Genomic DNA, 17,839 nt, shown 5'->3' with positions numbered 1-17,839 from the left:
AAGAAGGAAGGGGGCATGGATGACAGCCACGGAAAGAAGGGAGGAAGGCCTTAGGATGGGGAGAGCTGGCGCTATGCTGGAGGGGAGACATTAACCTCCACTCTTAGGATACCAGAAAATTCCTTCCAGCATGGGTCGTCGCCGGGATGCCCACAGTATCTTCCAGTTCGTGTCCCTGACACCATTTGATTCTCCCAACTTACCAAGGACTGTGTGTATGATTCCCATTCTTCTGGTGGGAAGAATGAGACTGGGAAACCAAGCAGCTCGTTCAGGAACACCCGGCTACTTGGGGTGGGAGGGAGGTTGGCTTGGAAACTCCGAGCCTCTCCCCACCTCCACCTCCACGCCCGCCAGGGCGTCCATTACCCCAGCAAACCTTTCTTGCAGCCCCTCCAGGAGCCCAGCACGCTCTGAGCGCGCGGGCACGGAGCTGCCCGCCGCCATGGCGCAGGAGAACGCCGCCTTCTCGCCGGGGCCGGAGGAGCCACCGCGCCGCCGCGGCCGCCAGCGCTACGTGGAAAAGGACGGCAGGTGCAACGTGCAGCAGGGCAACGTGCGCGAGACGTACCGCTACCTGACCGACCTGTTCACCACGCTCGTGGACCTGCAGTGGCGCCTCAGCCTGCTCTTCTTCGTGCTGGCCTACGCGCTCACCTGGCTCTTCTTCGGCGCCATCTGGTGGCTGATCGCCTACGGCCGCGGGGACCTAGAGCACCTGGAGGACACGGCGTGGACGCCGTGCGTCAACAACCTCAACGGCTTCGTGGCCGCCTTCCTCTTCTCCATCGAGACGGAGACCACCATCGGCTACGGGCACCGCGTCATCACCGACCAGTGCCCCGAGGGCATCGTGCTGCTGCTGCTGCAGGCCATCCTGGGCTCCATGGTGAATGCCTTCATGGTGGGCTGCATGTTCGTCAAGATCTCACAGCCCAACAAGCGCGCCGCCACGCTCGTCTTCTCCTCGCACGCCGTGGTGTCGCTGCGCGACGGGCGCCTCTGCCTCATGTTCCGCGTGGGCGACCTGCGCTCCTCACACATCGTCGAGGCCTCCATTCGCGCCAAGCTCATCCGCTCGCGCCAGACGCTGGAGGGCGAGTTCATCCCGCTGCACCAGACCGACCTTAGCGTGGGCTTCGACACGGGCGACGACCGCCTCTTCCTCGTCTCGCCGCTCGTCATCAGCCACGAGATCGATGCCGCCAGCCCCTTCTGGGAGGCGTCGCGCCGTGCCCTGGAGAGGGACGACTTCGAGATCGTGGTCATCCTCGAGGGCATGGTGGAAGCCACGGGTGCGGACGGGCCGGAGGAGAGCATAGGCAGTGGATGGGCAGGGCTGAGGGAGGATGGGAATGGTGGCAGGGGATGGAGGGAGAGGTGGAGGCGAGATAGGCGGGAGAGGAGGTGCAGAAGAAAATCAGCCTCAGAGAGTCAAGAAAAAAAAGTGTGTTGGAATTCAAGCAGAGGTGTGTGTCCTTCGGAAGACTAATCCCAGCAGCAGGTGCCTGCTTAATGCCCTGCACAGTTCCCAAGTTCGTTTCATTCCAACAGGAGCCCCAGGAAGGCGAGATCTTGCTCAGTTTTCAGAGGGTTTCAGCAACTGTCTGCTGTTGTAAGGCACAAAGTGGTGGCCCTCCCTGAGCTCCCAGGCTGTCTGGCTTCAGCACCTAAGTGGCCTGCAGCTGAAAGAAGGGTTTTCCTCTTTGCTGAGAGATCCAGACTCCTGGAGCTTAAATGGTAACAATTTTATTTCTAGGGCAAAAGTTAGTCCTAGCTGGACCTTAAGAACAGATTAATACCTGCTCATTCCTGCCTTCGTTTCCCTGGTCATCAAAAGACTTTCAACTTCCATGGAACAAAAGAAACACCACTCCTAACCCCTTCCCAGTCAGGCCCGTACAATGCAAGGTGTTTTTTTTTTTTTTAATTAATTTATTTTTATTGGAAAAGCAGATTTACAAAGAGAAGGAGCAACAGAACGATCTTCTGTACACTGGTTCACTCCCCAAGTGGCTGCAAGAGCCAGAGCTGAGCTGAGCTGATCCAAAGCCAGGAGCCAGGAACTTCTTCCAGGTCTCCCATGTGGGAGCAGGGTCCCAAAGGTTTAGGCTATCCTCTATTGCTTTCCCAGGCTACAAGCAGGGAGTAGAGCAACCGGGACCTGAGCCCATATGGGATCCTGGCACATGCAAGGCGAGAACTTTAGCCACTAAGCTATCATGCTGGGGCCCCAGTGCCGGGTGTAGGGTTAGGTAAGAAAAAGTTCGGGGTAGCAGGTTCAAATGAGACCCTGTAGTCAAGACTTGAGATTCACAGGTTGGAGATGAGGAAAATAATTGCCTGCCTCCCTGGAAAACAGAAGGCCCACAAGAGGGCTTTGCAGTTGAGCCACTTTCCAGGACCTCTGTTAACCCATGTGGCCCTTCTGACATGCTGATGCCTTGAAACCCCTCCCTGACCCCTTCACCCGACCTTTGCCTCAGTGTCCCCCTGCTGGACTCTGCTGACCTCCTTTCCCTACCCCCACTCCCCTAGTCCTTTTCCTCTCTCCAGCTGCAGCTCCTCTGGCAGCGTCCTTCCGAGGTGAGCCCTCTCTTTAGAGACCTTCTCTTTGTGACCCTGGTTCCTGTCTGCTCCCTCTCTCCCTCACTGCCCCTGAGGTCTCTTCTTCCTCTATCCCCTCCTCCTCCCCCTCAGCAGACACCCCCTTTTCCAGCCTTCACTCCAGAATAACAGGTTCCCAGAATGTCTCGGGGCCAGGCCCCTGTACTGAAAACATCTCCAGTTGGCCCACACCCACCTTTCTGTGTCCCTTGTTCCAAGACAGAGCAACCAAGGGTCCTAAGGAATGACCTACCCCGGGCAGTGTGCTGACCCAACAGGGCTAGCTGGGAGGGGGCGGTGGAGAGAGCAGGGATGGGAAGCGTCTGATTTTTCTGGAGAGATGAAGTTGGAAAGGGTGATAATATTTTGGGTGAGAGAGTCAGGATTCAAAAGCGCTTTTGAAAAGCAAGAATAATGAGCCAAAACCCAACAAGATGACATTTAAAGGGAATAAATATAAAATTCTACATTTAGGCTTAAAAAAAAAAATCACTTATGTAAGCACAGCATGGGAGAGCTGTGGCGAAAAAAGAACTGGGGGGGAGGGGGGTTTAGTTGGCCATGGGCTTGATGTCACAGCAATGTGATGCAGCTTCCAAAAACATTTATGTAATGCATTAAAAAAGCATTGTGGCCAGAGGACGGGGAGAGAGATGATGATGACGACAAGCCCTCTCTTAATGCATGGATCAGGCCATGGCTGAGAATTTATCACACTCAAAGAGTTACTTAAAGGGTCCTCCATGGCCATTCTAGTTTGCAATCAAGAAAGTTAAATTTTTGGAAACCAGGCTAAATAAGGCATGGAGGAGGGAGCCAGGGGTGTTCAATCTGAAGGAGACATGAGGGCAGCAAACACTCCTATTTTCAGATACTCAGAGGGCTGTCAGTTGGGGTAGGGAGTGAAACCAACGGGTGGAAATTTCAAGAGGCAGATTCTGTTTGAAGAAGAACCATCCAACTATTAGGGCCCTCACAGAAAGCAGTGGGCTTCTTACGAGGTGGTAGGGTCCTCATCCTAGAGGGTAAGATGCCCACCATTGGCAGTGCTCCAGCGGGAAGCCCCGTGTAGAGGCGGATTTGAACCAGATGACCCCTCAGCTTAGTTTCAAGGTTAAGCTTCTGCAGTTGGCATCAGCAGTGGGGAGGAGGGGAAATCGTAGGCTGAAGACTGAGGGGAGTCCAGGCAAAGGAAAAGAAGCGATGGGGCTAGGCAAGAGCAGGAGTTGAGAAAGGAAAGAGAATGGGCTGGAGCACAGGGAAGCCTGGCAGGGGATGGAGGGAAGGGTACCGAAAGGGGACTTGGCAGTGACTCCTGCCCTGCCCCTCCCTTCTCCCTAGGAATGACGTGTCAAGCTCGGAGCTCCTACCTGGTGGACGAGGTGCTGTGGGGCCACCGCTTCACATCGGTGCTGACCCTGGAGGACGGCTACTACGAGGTGGACTATGCCAGCTTCCATGAGACCTTTGAGGTGCCCACGCCCTCCTGCAGTGCCCGAGAGCTGGCAGAGGCTGCAGCCCGCCTGGATGCCCATCTTTACTGGTCTATCCCCAGCCGGCTGGATGAGAAGGTGGAGGAGGAAGGCTCGGGGGAGGGGGCAGGGGAGGCAGCTGAGGCTGACAAAGAGCAGAACGGCTGCCTGCCACCTCCAGAGAGTGAGTCCAAGGTGTGACCCGTTTGCTCCAGACCCCTGTGGCAGACCAGGAGCCAGACACAGGTAGATGGGAGCTGACTAGCAGAGGTGGAGGGGGCAGGCAAGATCCCTGGGAGGGTGCAGATGTTGCAGAGACCCCCTCTCAAAAGCTAGAGGGTGGGATCCAATACAGAAGGCAGAGATCCTCATATGAGAATGGAGGGCAGCGAGGGTAGAAGTGCCAATCTGTGTTTGACCTCCATGTCTGTTCACAGGTGGATAGGTGGACAGCGAGATGGACTTATGGGGGAATAGAAGGTGGTGGCAGATAGAGGCAGCTGCTGCATGGGACCAACACAGACCAACAGCTGCTGTACTCATAGAATACTCCCCACAAAGTATCTTTGTGCAAGTTCTAGGAAGATATCCTTTTCCTTCCAACACAGCCCTAAATCAGGGATGCACAGCTTTGGGAACAGAGTGTGGGGTGGAGTGCAGCCTCCACTCACTTCTTCAGCCTGCCTCCCTGTGTATGTCACACCTGTCCAACTGGACCCTGTAATCCAAGAAGGAGCAGAGGAGAGAAAGCTCCATAGGGGTGGGCACAGATAAGGAGTGCCCTCCCAACTCTACCCCTCCCACTGTGGCAGCTTGAGCACAAGGGTTAAGGACTGTATGGTAGGAAGACAGCAGCGAAGGTGTTAGTGATCTTGGTCCTGAGGTAAGGAAGCTGGGCAGGAAGAAAAGAGCTGGCACCCTGGAGCAGAGCCTGGGAAAAGAGACCCCGGGGATGGCTGTTTTCTGACAGTGGAATGAAATCTTGCAGGTACCACTGCAGGGGCAAGTAGGGAGAAAGAAGTTCCAAGAAGCAAAAAAAAAAAGGGCAATGAGAAAGATGTAGAAAGTGAGTTTGCTAAGGGCAGGACACCAGCGGTCCTTGGGAAGGCAGTTTGTCCTGGGGGCACCACTGAGCAAAGTCCCTCAAATCATTGATCAGTATGGTGGAGAGCGTACCTTCTAAGACCTGGCCTTTATGCCAGGGTATTCATGGCCTATACCTAGGACAACTGAACAAGGTCGAGTTCCAGCTGAGACCTGTTCAATCTCTCGGAGCAGAGGGTGGAAGGGTTGTGTACACCCGCAAGCAGAGGATTGAGTAACCCAGAGGCAATGACGTAAACTCACAGTTTGAGATGGTCCGGATGGATCAGAGTCATCTAGAGAGCATGTTTGAACACAGGTTGCTGGGCCCCACTCCCAGGGTTTCTGACTCAACAGTTCTGGAGGGAGACCATCAAGAATTCTCTGCCAACCAGCTTCCAGGTCATGCTGACGCTGCTGGACCTGGGGTGGGGGAGGGGCACCCTCAGAACTGCTGCTCTAACAAGGTCTCGGAGGCCCTATCAGAAGTTCCTTGGGGCAGTAGTCAGAAAAAGGTAGAGGGAGGTGTGTGTGTGTGAGGAGGAAGGGGACCTGGAACGCAGACCTAATGGCTTCACTTCCTGCCCAGTGGGGACAGGATAGGAACAAGAGGTGGCTTTTGGCAAGATGAATGGGCAAGACAGGCAGGCCGTTGTAGGGGCTTCAGAGGATCCATGGAGAGCTGTAGCAGCAAAGACCCCAGAGGCAGAGGAATAAGTCTCCTGTCAGACTGCAGAGGCAGAACTGACCCATGAAGGTGAGAAGGGAGTGTGGACACCTGGCTGTCCTGCCCAGAGAGGACATGCAGGCCCATGGAGGTGTCTGCTCCTACCCCACCTCCAGCCCTTCCTGGTCTCATCCTGGCCACGCCAGGATGAGAAGGGGATAGCAGTGGCGAGCGAAGGAAGGGCAGAGCATCCAGGGATCCGAGGTTAGTTCCTGCAGCAGAGCATAGCCCAACGAGCAGGACTTGTGATGGGCCAGGAAGGCCAGGGTTCCCTGGAAGGGAGAAAGTTGGGCATTCACAGAGAGATTCAGAGGATGCAAGCTGCAGTCTTCTCCATCTCAGCTAGGCATGGGACATCTTTGTCTCAGGTCACCATGCTGCCCAGGTCCCACTCAGACAGGGTCTCTGAATGTTGGCATTGGCTGTCCCCTCCAGAACAGGTGGATGTTGCACAGGACATGGGGAGTGCTTTCGGTTGAATTCAGAGCAGCGGGTGCAGTGTGGACAGGTGTGGGGGCTGCCCAATCCCCCTCCACACAGGCGCTTTGTAGTTGACCCACTGGAACTGACCCGGCAGAACTGGGGCTAGGTCAGGCCTCCTCCTGTCCCCTGGATGTCACTGAGAGCCTGCCACACACTTCCTTGCTCCCGTCACCACTCAGGGCACCACCATGCAGTGCAGAGTCAGGAAGCCTGGGTTCTGGTCTTCACTCTGTCACGGAGAAGCTCTAGGACTGGGGCAAAGTCACAACATTTCTCCGGACCTGTTTTCCCATCTGTAAAAATGACACTTAGCAAACCAGTGATGCTCAATAAATGTCTGAATAACTGATCTGAAACGTACACCGGGTGCCTCCTAAGGTGCAGTGTAGCCGAGCACAGCTGAGCAGGGGTGGGGGAGCCCTTGGGGGGAGGCATGAGCAGGTGCAGCAAGTCTCTGGGCATACGGGTCCTCCTGACCACCACCCAGGTGGCTGTGTTCTGGGGCTTCTATTGTCCTGCTGTCAGACAGGATGATTAAGGTCAGGAAGAAACAGCCACCCCAGGGCCTACTGGGAGGAGGCAGGCCCGAGACTAGCCAGACCAGGACGATGAGCCTGGCAGAGGGCTGAGGATCAGTGAAGCTGGGGGAGTTCAGGACAGTACCCGCCGGAAGCCCTTATCTTCTACTGAGGACCGCTGGGGAGAGAGGGACCAAGCTCAGCCAGAACTCCCCTCCCTTTCCATGCTTTCTCCCAAGCAGAAGCCCAGTGTGGCGCTGGCTCAGCACTGACAATTCCGGCAGCAGATGGGACCCAGGTGTCCCCTCCAGGGGTGGGCGGCATGGCCCACAGAGGCCAGATGGTGTCTGGTGGGGGGAGGAGCCCGGGCTGTCCAGAATAGGCCTCCAGGCCCCAGTACACCCCCAGCCTGGGACAGCCTCATGGCAAGGGAAGACACAGCCAGGCCTGGGCTTTATAAAACATGTTTATTCACATTTTAGAAAAACTAATTCTAGGACAGGGACTGGCCTCCTTGGGGAATGGGTGTGAGATCAAGAACAGGTGGCCAGAAGGGGGAAGAGGGAGGTATTTTGAGAGGCGAGGAATGGGCATCCCACTCTGGGTTGGAGGTTGGGGGTGGGGGAACAGGTCAAATAAATTAACAGGCCAGCGGGTGGGCAGATGGAGAGGGTGTCCAATCAACCACAGGAGGGCTTGGAGCCGGGCTGGAAGACAGGCAACACCTGCAAGAACTGGAGAGAGTGTGCAGGGGGCTGAAGAGAGCCCTGGGCGGGACTCCCTGAACCTCCCATCCTAACAGGAACCTGCAGAACCCAACTGCCTGCTCCTCCACCAGGTGGGGCAGGGAGAGGGCAGTTCAGCTTGGGCTTAGGGGCAGGAGACCTAGGCAGATAGGACCGGGGCTGGGGCTGGGAGTCTCTTCCCTCACCTGGGGAGTGGAGGATCACCGTTTCCGCAGTCGCTTCATGAAGCAGCAGGTGATGGTGCCAAGGATGATGGCGCCGGTGACTAGGGCTACCCCTGTGCCCACCAGCAGGGGCACAAATAGGGTGTCTAGGGCTGGATGGAAAAGTATGGTTCTGCTCAGCGGGGTGCCCTTGTGTGCCCCCCGCTGTCACACCGGTCACCCAGCTCCACTGTGCACACACCCCCTCCCCACCCACTGTACCCTCTTGGCACCCAGTCAGCACAGCCATGGGTACAGATAGGCACAAAGGGCAGAAAACTGAGTATTTAAGACTTTGAGCAAGCAATGTGGAGGAGACAGAGGCTGGGAACAGGATCAGAAACTGGAAGGGAAGGGGCAGGGGTTGGGGGGGTGGGGAACCACTCACCATGTGTGTAGGGGTAGACTGTGACAGGCCCGGAGCGGGCACTGCCAGCCTGGTACCAGCTGTAGTCGGCATGCTGCACCCAGGCACTGGGAGCGCAGTGGTACACGCCTTCATCCTCAGGCCCCAAGCTGTGCAGTCTCAGCCGGTGGCTTCGGGGTCCCACCAGCTCCACACTGACAGGGCCTCCGCCGGGTCGGACCCCCAGCTCTACCACTCCATCCTGACCCACACCGCCCACCAGCTGGGCAGGGGAAAAGCTCAGGTCCCCCTCTTCTGCTCGCTCCACCCACCAGCTGGCAGCCAGCCGCAGTCCTGGGGGGCCGCCCCGCACAGAGATGTTGCACAACAGGGAGGCGGTCTCCCCCCGGTACACGGTGCCCCCTGCCAGCCACGCCACAGCCTCCAGCACCACACCTGCAGAGCAAAGGACATGAATGAGATCAGAGGGTGGGGGGCAAGGACCTGAGGCCTGGTTCAGGGCAGCACAGGGTGTCCCTATAACTGCAGCAGGAGAGGAGCAAGACAGTGAGGCGTGGCAGCAACTGAAGCAGAGGGAAAGGGCATGGAAATTGAAGGCAAAGCCATGCTCACCTTCTTCCCGCACGTGCACAGGGAGAGGCCGGGAACGGGCGCTGGCTGCCTCACGAAGCCGAGCTCCAGAGCCTCGAACGTAGGCTTTGGCGAGGCAGCGGTAGGTGCCAGCATCCGCAGGCCTCGCAGCCTCCAACCGGAGCCGGTAGGTCCTGGATGCCACCTTCTCCATGGCAATGTGCCGGCCCTCATAGCCAGGGCCCAAGCTGCCCACACCCTCAGTGTCCAGCTGGGCTACCAGGCGGTCAGGTCCAGGTGCCCCTGCTGGGGCCATCTCCCAGCCCACAGAGTACACAGCATGACGGCCTGGTGGGGGCAGTGCCCCTGACACATTGCACAGCAGCTCCAAGGGCTCTCCTGGGCCAATGCGACGTTCCCCAGGCCCCACGGTCACTGCCAGTTGGCTAGCTGAAACAAGGGAGGGGAGAAGGCTGTCACAGCAGCATCTGGTTCCCCAGCTGCAGTTTCTTGCCCAGCAGCAGCCATTAGGAGGCCCCTCACTGGGTGTGACCATCCCCAGGACCAAGGGATGTGAAACTCATCCCTAGCCATGGCCCTGCCAGCCCTCCCCTAACATCTGGGCGAAGGAACCCTGTCACGGGTAGCGAGGAAAACGAAACTGATAGGATTGGCTCAAGTCAGAGGTGACCTCAAGTTCACTGGTGGGCCCACTCAGCTTCAGGGTCAGGGTCAGGGGACATATGGGCACTCACACAGTGTCTGCACGTCCACATGAGCCAGGACGGCCCTCTTCTCGGCAATCTGGGCCCAGCTGCCATCAGGATCCTGAATCCATTCAGCAGCAGTGCAGTGGTAGGTGCCTGCGTCGTCGGCTTGCACACCCCCCACCACCATGCGGTACCTATCCGTCCCCTCCTTGCCCAACCGCAGCTCCCCTGCAGCCAGGCGCTCTGCATAGGGAGCTCCGGCCTCCACAGCCAGGTCAGAGCGCAGTCCCACTACTTCCTGCAGCGTGGCTCGCCCCACTGGCGCCTCGGGTATGGCTCGTCCGAAGGACACGGCCAGGTGTGTGTGCTTCTGTGTGTTGGTCCGTGCCTGGCAGCCCAGCGCCAGCTCCTGGCCCTCATGCACTGTCAGGCGTGGGGGTGAGGTTGGGGCCTGGCGGCCTCGGGGCCCCGGGGGCGCAGCAGACACCTGTAGCATATCTGGAAGAACTGGGGAACGACAAGAACTGGCGTGAGGGAGGGCTGGGAGTTGGCGGCTCTTGTCCTGTTTCCCCTGGGCAATGCATTTCCCTAGGGAGACCCTGAGTGAGCTCCTGGGGGGGGGGGGGGCAAAGACTGCATGTTATGACTATTCCCTAACTCCGTCAGTGCCAACCACGGGGCTCGGCACACCACAGGAGCTCAATAAATAATGGTTGCTCTTTGTAGCACCAACCCACTGCTTACTCACCCTTACGTTCCAGGCTGACCCTTCATGGAAACACTCAGAAAACACAAAGATGTGTACAAGAGCAAGCCTGTCAGCTGGTCCCACTTCTACCCTACTTCTGGACTCTGCAGGAATAAAGCCTATTTGACCCACCCGATTTGGGAGTGGACAGAGGCCAGGACAGCTTACAGACCATTCCCCACTTCCCCTCCTCCCAGGAGATACTTGGATAAGAAAAGCAACGAACTGTGATCACAAGATCTGGGTTCTAGTCCCACACTAGCCACTGACTCCCTGAGTGCCTTTATGGAAGTCACTCGGGCTCTTTGGGCAACACCCAAGGGGTGGTTAGACAGTTCCCAGCTGGTTCTGACTTTCTGGCCCTGCCCCATCCAAGGACCCAGTACCTCGCAGCTCCACCTTGCCGCTGTAGCTGCCCAAATAGCGGGTATCAGTGGAGGGCGTGTAGCACTCATAGACCCCTGCATCCTGGGCCTGCAGGCGGGCAATCTTGAGCACCACAGCATCACCCTGTAGCCGCTGCACCTGCACTTCACCAGCAGTCACACGGGGCCCGAAGATGGCATAGGAGAACCGGGCATCCCTGGTACTGACAATGCCCAGGGCAGCCTCTGGAGCCTCGGGTCTGTACAGGAACCACTCGAAGTCCTGCTGGGCGGGGCCCTCGTAGCCACTCACGTTGCAGGCGATGGAGACGGCTGTGCCAGCCACACGGTACAGGGGCCCCTCGGGGACCAGCACCTCCCGGGCATTACACCTGACTCCTGTGGGAAAGCAGAAGGAGTTGGCAGTGCCAGGGCTCCCCATTCCATGTCCCCAGTCACCACCAGCACCATCCTTGATCCCTGCCTGTGAAAGGAAAAGAAACCTTGGAAGGACTGGAACACTGAGAATAGGGAAGGGATTGCATACCTGGATCTGCGGAAGTGGCCTAGGCCCAGGTCTGCCTCAGTCCAGCCAAGCAGAGGCAGAGCCCCTGAGGGCTGTAGAGGGCTCCTGCCGCCTGACTCCACCTATCCTGCCTTATCAGCACCTGATCACCTTTCCCATGCCTCAGTCAGATGCCTTCCTCCAGGAGCCTGCAGCCTTCTCACTTCAGGCATCCAGAACCTAAATGGGCCCCCTCCTCTGCTCAAGAGGAGCTGATCAACTGGTTGGCTCAGCCATGTCACCTGGGCCAGACAATGGAGCCAGTGGCCCAAGCCGGACAGGGCACGGCCCCAGTCAGTTCTCATCACACAATGCCCTCCCCCGCTCCAGCTGCGCCATGAGCTCACTGCTCCTCCTGGGACTTCTGGGGTAAGAGCCAGGCTTTGCCCAGGCCAACAGGGGCAGAGGAGCCCCTCCCCCAGTGCCAACCTTTAGGCCTGGCCAGCTGTTGCCCTGGGGCCCCCAACAACTGACAGACAAAAGCCTTTATTTGCATACGGATTGCACTTGTCGGTGGGGAGGCACAAAGCTCCCAGCTGCCCTTTTCTAGTTTTTTTCTCTTCTTCACCTGCCCCCACCCCATACCCAGTGGCACCCCAGCATATGCTCCAAGGAAGGGCTGCTTCCTTCTCTTGTCCCGTCCTTCCATGGCTCCCATTAGATAAGCTCAGATGTGAGCAGGGCGGCCCCAATCCCCTCCTCCCACTTTACAAAGGAAAAAGGTGAGGTGAGGGGACCAAGAGGCCTTGGCCAGGGCCTTGCTACCCCTGCCTGACTCCTACACACCCCTTCAGAGGGGCAAGAAAACGGAGAAACTCCAAGGTCTGAGTCACTCCCAGGCTTCCGGGGGGATATCCATGCCAGGCTGCTAGAGCAGCAGGGAAAACACCCAGCAGTCTGTGATCCCACTGCCCTCCAGACGCTCTAGAAAGAGTCCTCCCACCACCACCCCCCTTTCAGCCCCTTCCTTCTTCCTCTGGCTGGGTCACAGGAACTCCTGGTCAGCCAGAGCAGGACACAGGCCTGCCGGCGGGACATCAGGTTCCAGCCCCCTGTCCAGATGGATGGCCCAGGACCATCCATCTCTTACTCTCCCAGGCCTGCTTCCACCCTGAATCTGTGACTCAGACCCTGCTGGGGCACATTTCCTAATCAGGGTGAAGGCCAGACAACCAGGCTGCCACCTTCCCTGGCTACCCCCTGGGGGCAGACTGCTGAGAAGGGCCCCTCCGCCCTCTCTGGCTCCACAGATGCTGATGTCCTGAGATGCCCATGGGAAAGTGACCCTCCCAGCCTCTGAAAATCACAGCTCTCTCTCTCTCTTTCCCCAGCCAGGTTCCCTCACCCCTGAGGCGGATCCTGGCACTCACTCCCTGCAGGTGAGTGCCCAGAGCATCTCTGAGCGCCACCCTTCCCCCAGCTCCAGCCCCAGCCTCTCCCAGGCTCTTCGCTCTGCTCCATGCTGCCCCCTGGAGAAAATACGCCTAGTGCTAGGCGACCAGCTCTTCCCCAGCTCCTTCCTCTCTCTCTCTACGCCCATCTGCTTCCCTCCCAGGGACCCAAAGCAAAGACTTGTCCCAGCCCCGAGGGTACCGGGGCGCGAGGCAGGGAAAACGGAGGCGGGGACTGAAGTTCCCCTCAACCTGCGCCTTCACGACCCAACTCTGAAGTCAACACCCTCTCCCCCGCAGCACCCAGCTCCTCTCCAATTGGCTCCTCCAACTCCGCCACCCTGGGCTCTGCTGTTTCAAGCCCTTGGGTCTCTTGGGCATCAGGCAGTTTCACCATCTTCCCTCCATTTTCTCCCCCAGACACCTCCTACAGAGCCTCGATGGTCACTGCCCACCCGCAGCCACATTCGAGGTGGGCCCCAACGCCACCCCTCCCCCACCCCATGTAAACACCCAGACTGCAGCTGGGCTACTGGGAGATCACAGCCAGCAGCAGTCTCCAAGGAGCCTGGCTTCTTCTGAGGCAAGGGGTGTGACAACCAGAGGGGCTGCGGCACCCCGTGCCATCTGGGACACCTGACGGCTGGCAGCAGGGACAGGAACGGCCGGGGCGGACATGGGAGCTGGGAGTAGAAAGTGCCCCAACCTCTGATAAAGTGCATGGGGGGGCAATTAGGGAACTTCAAAGATTGTGGGCACCAGAGGCTCCTGGGCCTCCAGCCAACTCTGATGCAATTATGAAGCCGGGCGGGCACTGCCCACGCAGCGCGGACACCCAAGACCGGACCCCGGGCCGGGAAAGGACCGGCAGCCCTCGGTTTGCGGCGACCCCAGGACCTGCGTAAGCGGGCTGAGCAGCAGGCCTGCGTCCCAGGTCCGGGGTGCCCCAGCCCCGGGCCTGGAGCTGGGAAGTCCGCGTTCTCCCCACACGGGGCTCGGCCGGCGGCGACGGACAGCAGCGGGGCGCCAAGCCCGGGAAGGCTGGGGACACCCTTGACGGAGAAGGGGGCTGCGAGGAGTTCTAAAACGCAGGAAGACGGTGGGGCCGGGGCGGGGGCCGGGGCGGGGGCCGGGCTTACCCAGCGTCAGCAGCAACAGCAGCAACAGCGGCGGCGGCGTGGGGCCAAGAGCGCCCATCGTGCGCAGCCGGCTCTGAGGAGGCTCGGGGGGTCGGCGCGGACTCTGAGGGGCCGGGAGCCCTGGGGGCGCATGCCCGGGTGGGGGGCAGAAGCGGAGCAGCGAGGCGTGGGTGCACGGAGCGGCGCCGAGCGGGAGCTGCCGGGACCCCTCCCTCCGCCCAGCCGCCTCCCGCCGTCCCTCCCGCCCGCGGCTCTGGAGACCGTTCCCGCCCCGCCCCCTCCAGCCTTGGCCACGCCCCCACGGGCTGCCAGACTCAGGCCTTGGCCACGCCCCACACAGGCACCGCCCTCTCCAGCCTTGGCCCTGCCCCCAGGCCCCGCCAGACTCCTACCTTGGCCACGCCCCACACAGGCCCCGCCAGATTCCTACCTTGGACACGTCCCCACAAGCCCCGCCCCTCTCCAGCCTTGGCCCTGCCCCCAGGCCCCGCCCCCCGCGGCTCCAGGCCCCGCCAGTCTCCAATCTTGGCTTCGCCTCAGGTCCCGCCCCACTTCAGAATTGGCCACGCCCCTCCCCAGATTTTGTCTTCTGCGGTTCCGGTCCCGCCCAGGCCCCGCCCCACCCCAGGTCCCGCTCCCGCAGTTCCGGCCCCGGCACTCTCCAGCCTCTCCCGTTTCCGCCCCAGGCTCCATCCCCGCCCCTGACCCCGCCTAAGATTCCGCCCCACCGAGATTCCCTATCTGCCCAGGCTCCAACTTTGGTGGCGCTTCAGATCCCGCTCTTCTCCAGGCCCCGCCCCGCCCCAGGCCCCGCCCCGCCCCAGGCCCCGCCTCCCGCAGGCTCCGGCTCCTCCTGACTCCACCCACCCTTGGACCCGCCCCGCCCCAGGCCCCGCCCCCCGCGGTTCCAGCCCTTCCACTCTCCAGCTTAGGCCAGGCCCCGCCCACCGCGCTCCCGGGCTCCTTCTGACTCCACCCCTTGGCCCCGCCCCACCGCCGTCACCCCTGAAGCGCTCCAGCCTTGCCCCGCCCCTTCGCGTTCCCCATCTTCCCCTCTGAGCGCTTCGCTCGCTGCACCTGCTAGCCTCTCCCGGAAAGTTGGGTAGAGAAGCCCTGCGGTAGTGGCCACGCGTTCCGAATCCACGCATTTAGAACTCTGGGCCACTAGGCCTCGAGGCAGACGCTGCAGGAGGTGGTGGCAGGACCCCGGAGTTCGGGGGCGTGAGGGGTTGGGCCGGAGGAGTCCCTGGAGACCAATGCCACTCCCTTCCCACCCCACCGCGCAGAGGGCGAAATGAAAGGAAATCGGGTTGGGGGATGCGTCATCCGGAAGCCATGGCTTGCTGGTCCGTGATCCTGGCCCAGTTGCTTAACCTCCTGCAACCTGTTTTCTACTTTGTAGACATAGCTGGAGCTGATGATATCAGTGTAACCAGCACAAATGAGGAAGTGCCGTGGGGATGCTATTTAGTTTTGTTATTATCTAAACAGTTTCCTAAGAGGGTTAAATTCAGACCTGGGGCTTTTGGCCAGCAAGGAGTAGACATGGCCTGGAGGTTGGGGGTGGGGAGCTGCAGCAAGGAGAAGGCCAGATGGGAGAGAAGGGACAGCCAGGTGGGCCACAGTGGCTGTCAGTGTGAGGTGACCCAGAGTTCACCAGGCATCCTTCTGCTCTCATCCGACCCTTCTTAGCTGCCAGTCCTCTCCCATCACGGAGAAGGAGAGCGAGGACCAGAGCCAGGACCTAGTTCACCCCTGGCTTCCTGCCTGCAAGGGGTTGTTACAGTACCTGATCTAGAGGCAGTGCTCATGAGTTTGCCCAGGCAGCCTCACCCAGCAGCCTGGAGGAACCAGAGTGTAGGACCCTGAAGGGAAACCTGCCGTCCAGCTGTCACCTCCCAAGATGAGCCCAGGAGCAGGCCAGCTGCGTGTATACGGGTATCCCAAGCCTGGGGCCTCCAGACCCATTTCATCCAAGGCCATCCATAGACCACACGAAAGAACTTTGAGTAGAAAGGTGTCCTGGGTTTCTTCAGGAGCTGAGTAGATTCCGTGCCTTCCTGAGGCCTGCTGGGTGAGAGGTGTTAGCAATCATCATCCTAATGACAGGTGCCATTTCTGAAATGCTTGCATAATAGGGTCTTTGCTATACCGTTTCCAGTCCTTCAAAAAAATTTTGCAAGATGGTGTCATGAAACAAAAGAGCAGCCTGAAGTTTACCCAAGGTTAAACCAACTTATAAAAAGTCAAGGTATGATGTCTGGGACCCAGGCCTGAATGTCCCCAAAGCCCTCAGTCCACCAACACCCCACGTGCTCTCCTCCCAAACCCCTCCTATCGAGGCATTCGTTCAACAACTGCTGGTTGCACTGGAGAGGGCCTGGTAAACCACACAGGTGTAGTTCCCTGTCCTTAGGAATCCGGGTCGTTTCTGCAGGTACGGACCACCAACAAGCACCAGCTACTCCCCAGGATTAGGTTATCTATCGGAGGACTCTTCAGGGAGCAGCCGCGAAGGAGTTGGGGAAACACGTAGGCATGTGTTGAGGACCGGCTTGGGGTCACCAGAGCGAACAGAGGCACGAGAGCGCAGCCGGTTCCAGAGGTGGCCGGCAGATGGGGCCCCTGGTCCAGGCCTGACGCCGCTTGGGCTGCTTATGTAACTGGGAAAACTGGGGGAGGCGCGTGCAGCCAGGGCGCGCATGGCGTCACACGAGGGGACTGGGCAGCCACGGTAAAGGGAGAGGTGCGTCCACAGAAAGACGGCGCGCACCCCGCCCCCAACAGGGCGTGCGCAAACACACGCGCGTGCACGTCGGCGAGCGTTTCTGTTTGCACCCATCATACTCACTAAAGCAAAACAAAATATTGCTGGTCCGTGCAGTTCCCAGGCCCGTGCGCTAGGGTGGGTGAGCCGAGGAGCGAAGCCGGGGCGCCGTTCCTTGAGCCTCCAGGCCAAGCAGCCACCTGAGGGAGGCGGTTATGCAGTAGGGACCAGAGAGACCCCGACCCCCCTCCTGGCCGCGCTCTGTTGCCCCCAAGCAACCACCAGCGTCCCAGCCAACCTCCACGCACTGCTGGGTGTGGCTTCACGTGCTCCCCGAGTTCATCTCACCGCGAGCTGGCGGACGCGCGCGAGGCATGGGGTCATTTCGCTCTGCCCTAAACAGTTTCTCACTTGGCTGATAAACTGCCAAGCGTGCTGCTGCGGTGACAACTAGGAAGACTTCAGAGCGGAGTGTGTTCAAAGACAGGGCCCTCAGGTAGTCCCACCTGTAGCAGGTGCCGGTGAGCGCCGCAGCCTCCATTGGTCCTCATCATAACTTCATGAGGGTGGTGCTGTTCTTCCCTGGGACAAGCCAAGCAGAAGAGGCTAGAGGATTGCCCAGGTTACTCAGCGATCTCAAGTTTTACCGGAGAACATCTAATCTGACGTTGAGCAGCTTTTTCACTTCAGTTCTCAACAGCATTTTATTTTATTTTATTCACCTTTCCATATAATTTTTAATTATTGTTTTAGGCTGGCACTGTGGCTTAGTGTGTAAAGCCGCTGCCTGCACTGCCTGCTTCCCATATGGATTTCAGTTCAAGTCCCAGCTTCCCCAACTTCCAGTCCGCCTCTTTGCTAATGTGTCTGGGAAAGTAAGTTCTTAGTTCCTGGCTTCACCCTGAGCATTTGTGGCCACTTGGGCAGTGAACCAACAGGTGGAAAATCAGTCAGTCTCTCCCTGCTTCTCCTTTATATGCTGACTTTCAAATATACAGATTTTTAAAAACGTAAATCAGGAAAAAATGTACTCTTTTAGTTTTAATTAGCATTAATAGTTCTCCATATTTGTGAGGTAGAGTTAATATTATAGTGCATGCATATAATAGTTATTAATTGGATCAGTCATTAACGCTTTCATTTATCATGCGTGGAACCTTTCATTCTTTTTATTTGTAAATAGGTTTTATATGTCATATGTTGTTATAAACTGTCATCACTTAGAAATTATTACTCCTGTTGAGTGAATTACCCACATTCCTCCTTTCTCTTTCTCCCTTTCTTAGGCCCTCGTAATCACTGTTCTGTAAGTCTCTTCCACTTTAAGACCAACTTTTTAGGTTTCTGTTGAAGGAGAGAGATGCCATTTTTGTCTCTC

General features: G+C 58.5%; 2 protein-coding genes across 2 annotated transcripts; one reads left to right on the top strand and one right to left on the bottom strand.

Moving 5' to 3' along the window:
• Positions 1–445: 445 nt before the first annotated feature.
• Positions 446–4,280, top strand: KCNJ9 (potassium inwardly rectifying channel subfamily J member 9). The gene is made up of 2 exons (XM_041003366.1): positions 446–1,295; positions 3,949–4,280. Exons 1-2 carry the CDS (start codon positions 446–448, stop codon positions 4,278–4,280), a joined length of 1,182 nt encoding a protein of 393 aa, XP_040859300.1.
• A 3,193-nt stretch (positions 4,281–7,473) lies between these two features.
• On the bottom strand, positions 7,474–13,900 carry IGSF8 (immunoglobulin superfamily member 8). The gene is made up of 7 exons (XM_041003358.1): positions 13,695–13,900; positions 10,621–10,998; positions 9,532–9,993; positions 8,819–9,226; positions 8,228–8,641; positions 7,822–7,952; positions 7,474–7,624 (listed from the first exon to the last, which is right to left on the bottom strand). Exons 1-6 carry the CDS (start codon positions 13,750–13,752, stop codon positions 7,837–7,839), a joined length of 1,836 nt encoding a protein of 611 aa, XP_040859292.1. The 5' UTR covers positions 13,753–13,900; the 3' UTR covers positions 7,474–7,624; positions 7,822–7,836.
• Between the last annotated feature and the right edge of the window lie 3,939 nt (positions 13,901–17,839).

The sequence above is a fragment of the Ochotona curzoniae genome, unplaced genomic scaffold (assembly GCF_017591425.1).
Source record: "Ochotona curzoniae isolate NIBS_2020 unplaced genomic scaffold, NIBS_Ocur_1.0 scaffold_2683, whole genome shotgun sequence".
NCBI classification, from domain to species: Eukaryota; Metazoa; Chordata; class Mammalia; order Lagomorpha; family Ochotonidae; genus Ochotona; species Ochotona curzoniae.
This window is presented reverse-complemented; position numbering and strand designations above follow the sequence as displayed.

Bases quoted from the DNA above. Each gene is read 5' to 3' on its own strand.
- IGSF8 (XM_041003358.1), bottom strand. From the start codon at position 13,752: ATGGGCGCTCTTGGCCCCACGCCGCCGCCGCTGTTGCTGCTGTTGCTG. The intron at 8,642-8,818 runs GTGAGCATGGCT...TTTGCTCTGCAG, and splicing joins TGTGCACGTGCGGGAAGAAG to GTGTGGTGCTGGAGGCTGTG. The intron at 7,953-8,227 runs GTGAGTGGTTCC...TTTTCCATCCAG, and splicing joins AGTCTACCCCTACACACATG to CCCTAGACACCCTATTTGTG.
- KCNJ9 (XM_041003366.1), top strand. From the start codon at position 446: ATGGCGCAGGAGAACGCCGCCTTCTCGCCGGGGCCGGAGGAGCCACCG. The intron at 1,296-3,948 runs GTGCGGACGGGC...CCTTCTCCCTAG, and splicing joins GGGCATGGTGGAAGCCACGG to GAATGACGTGTCAAGCTCGG.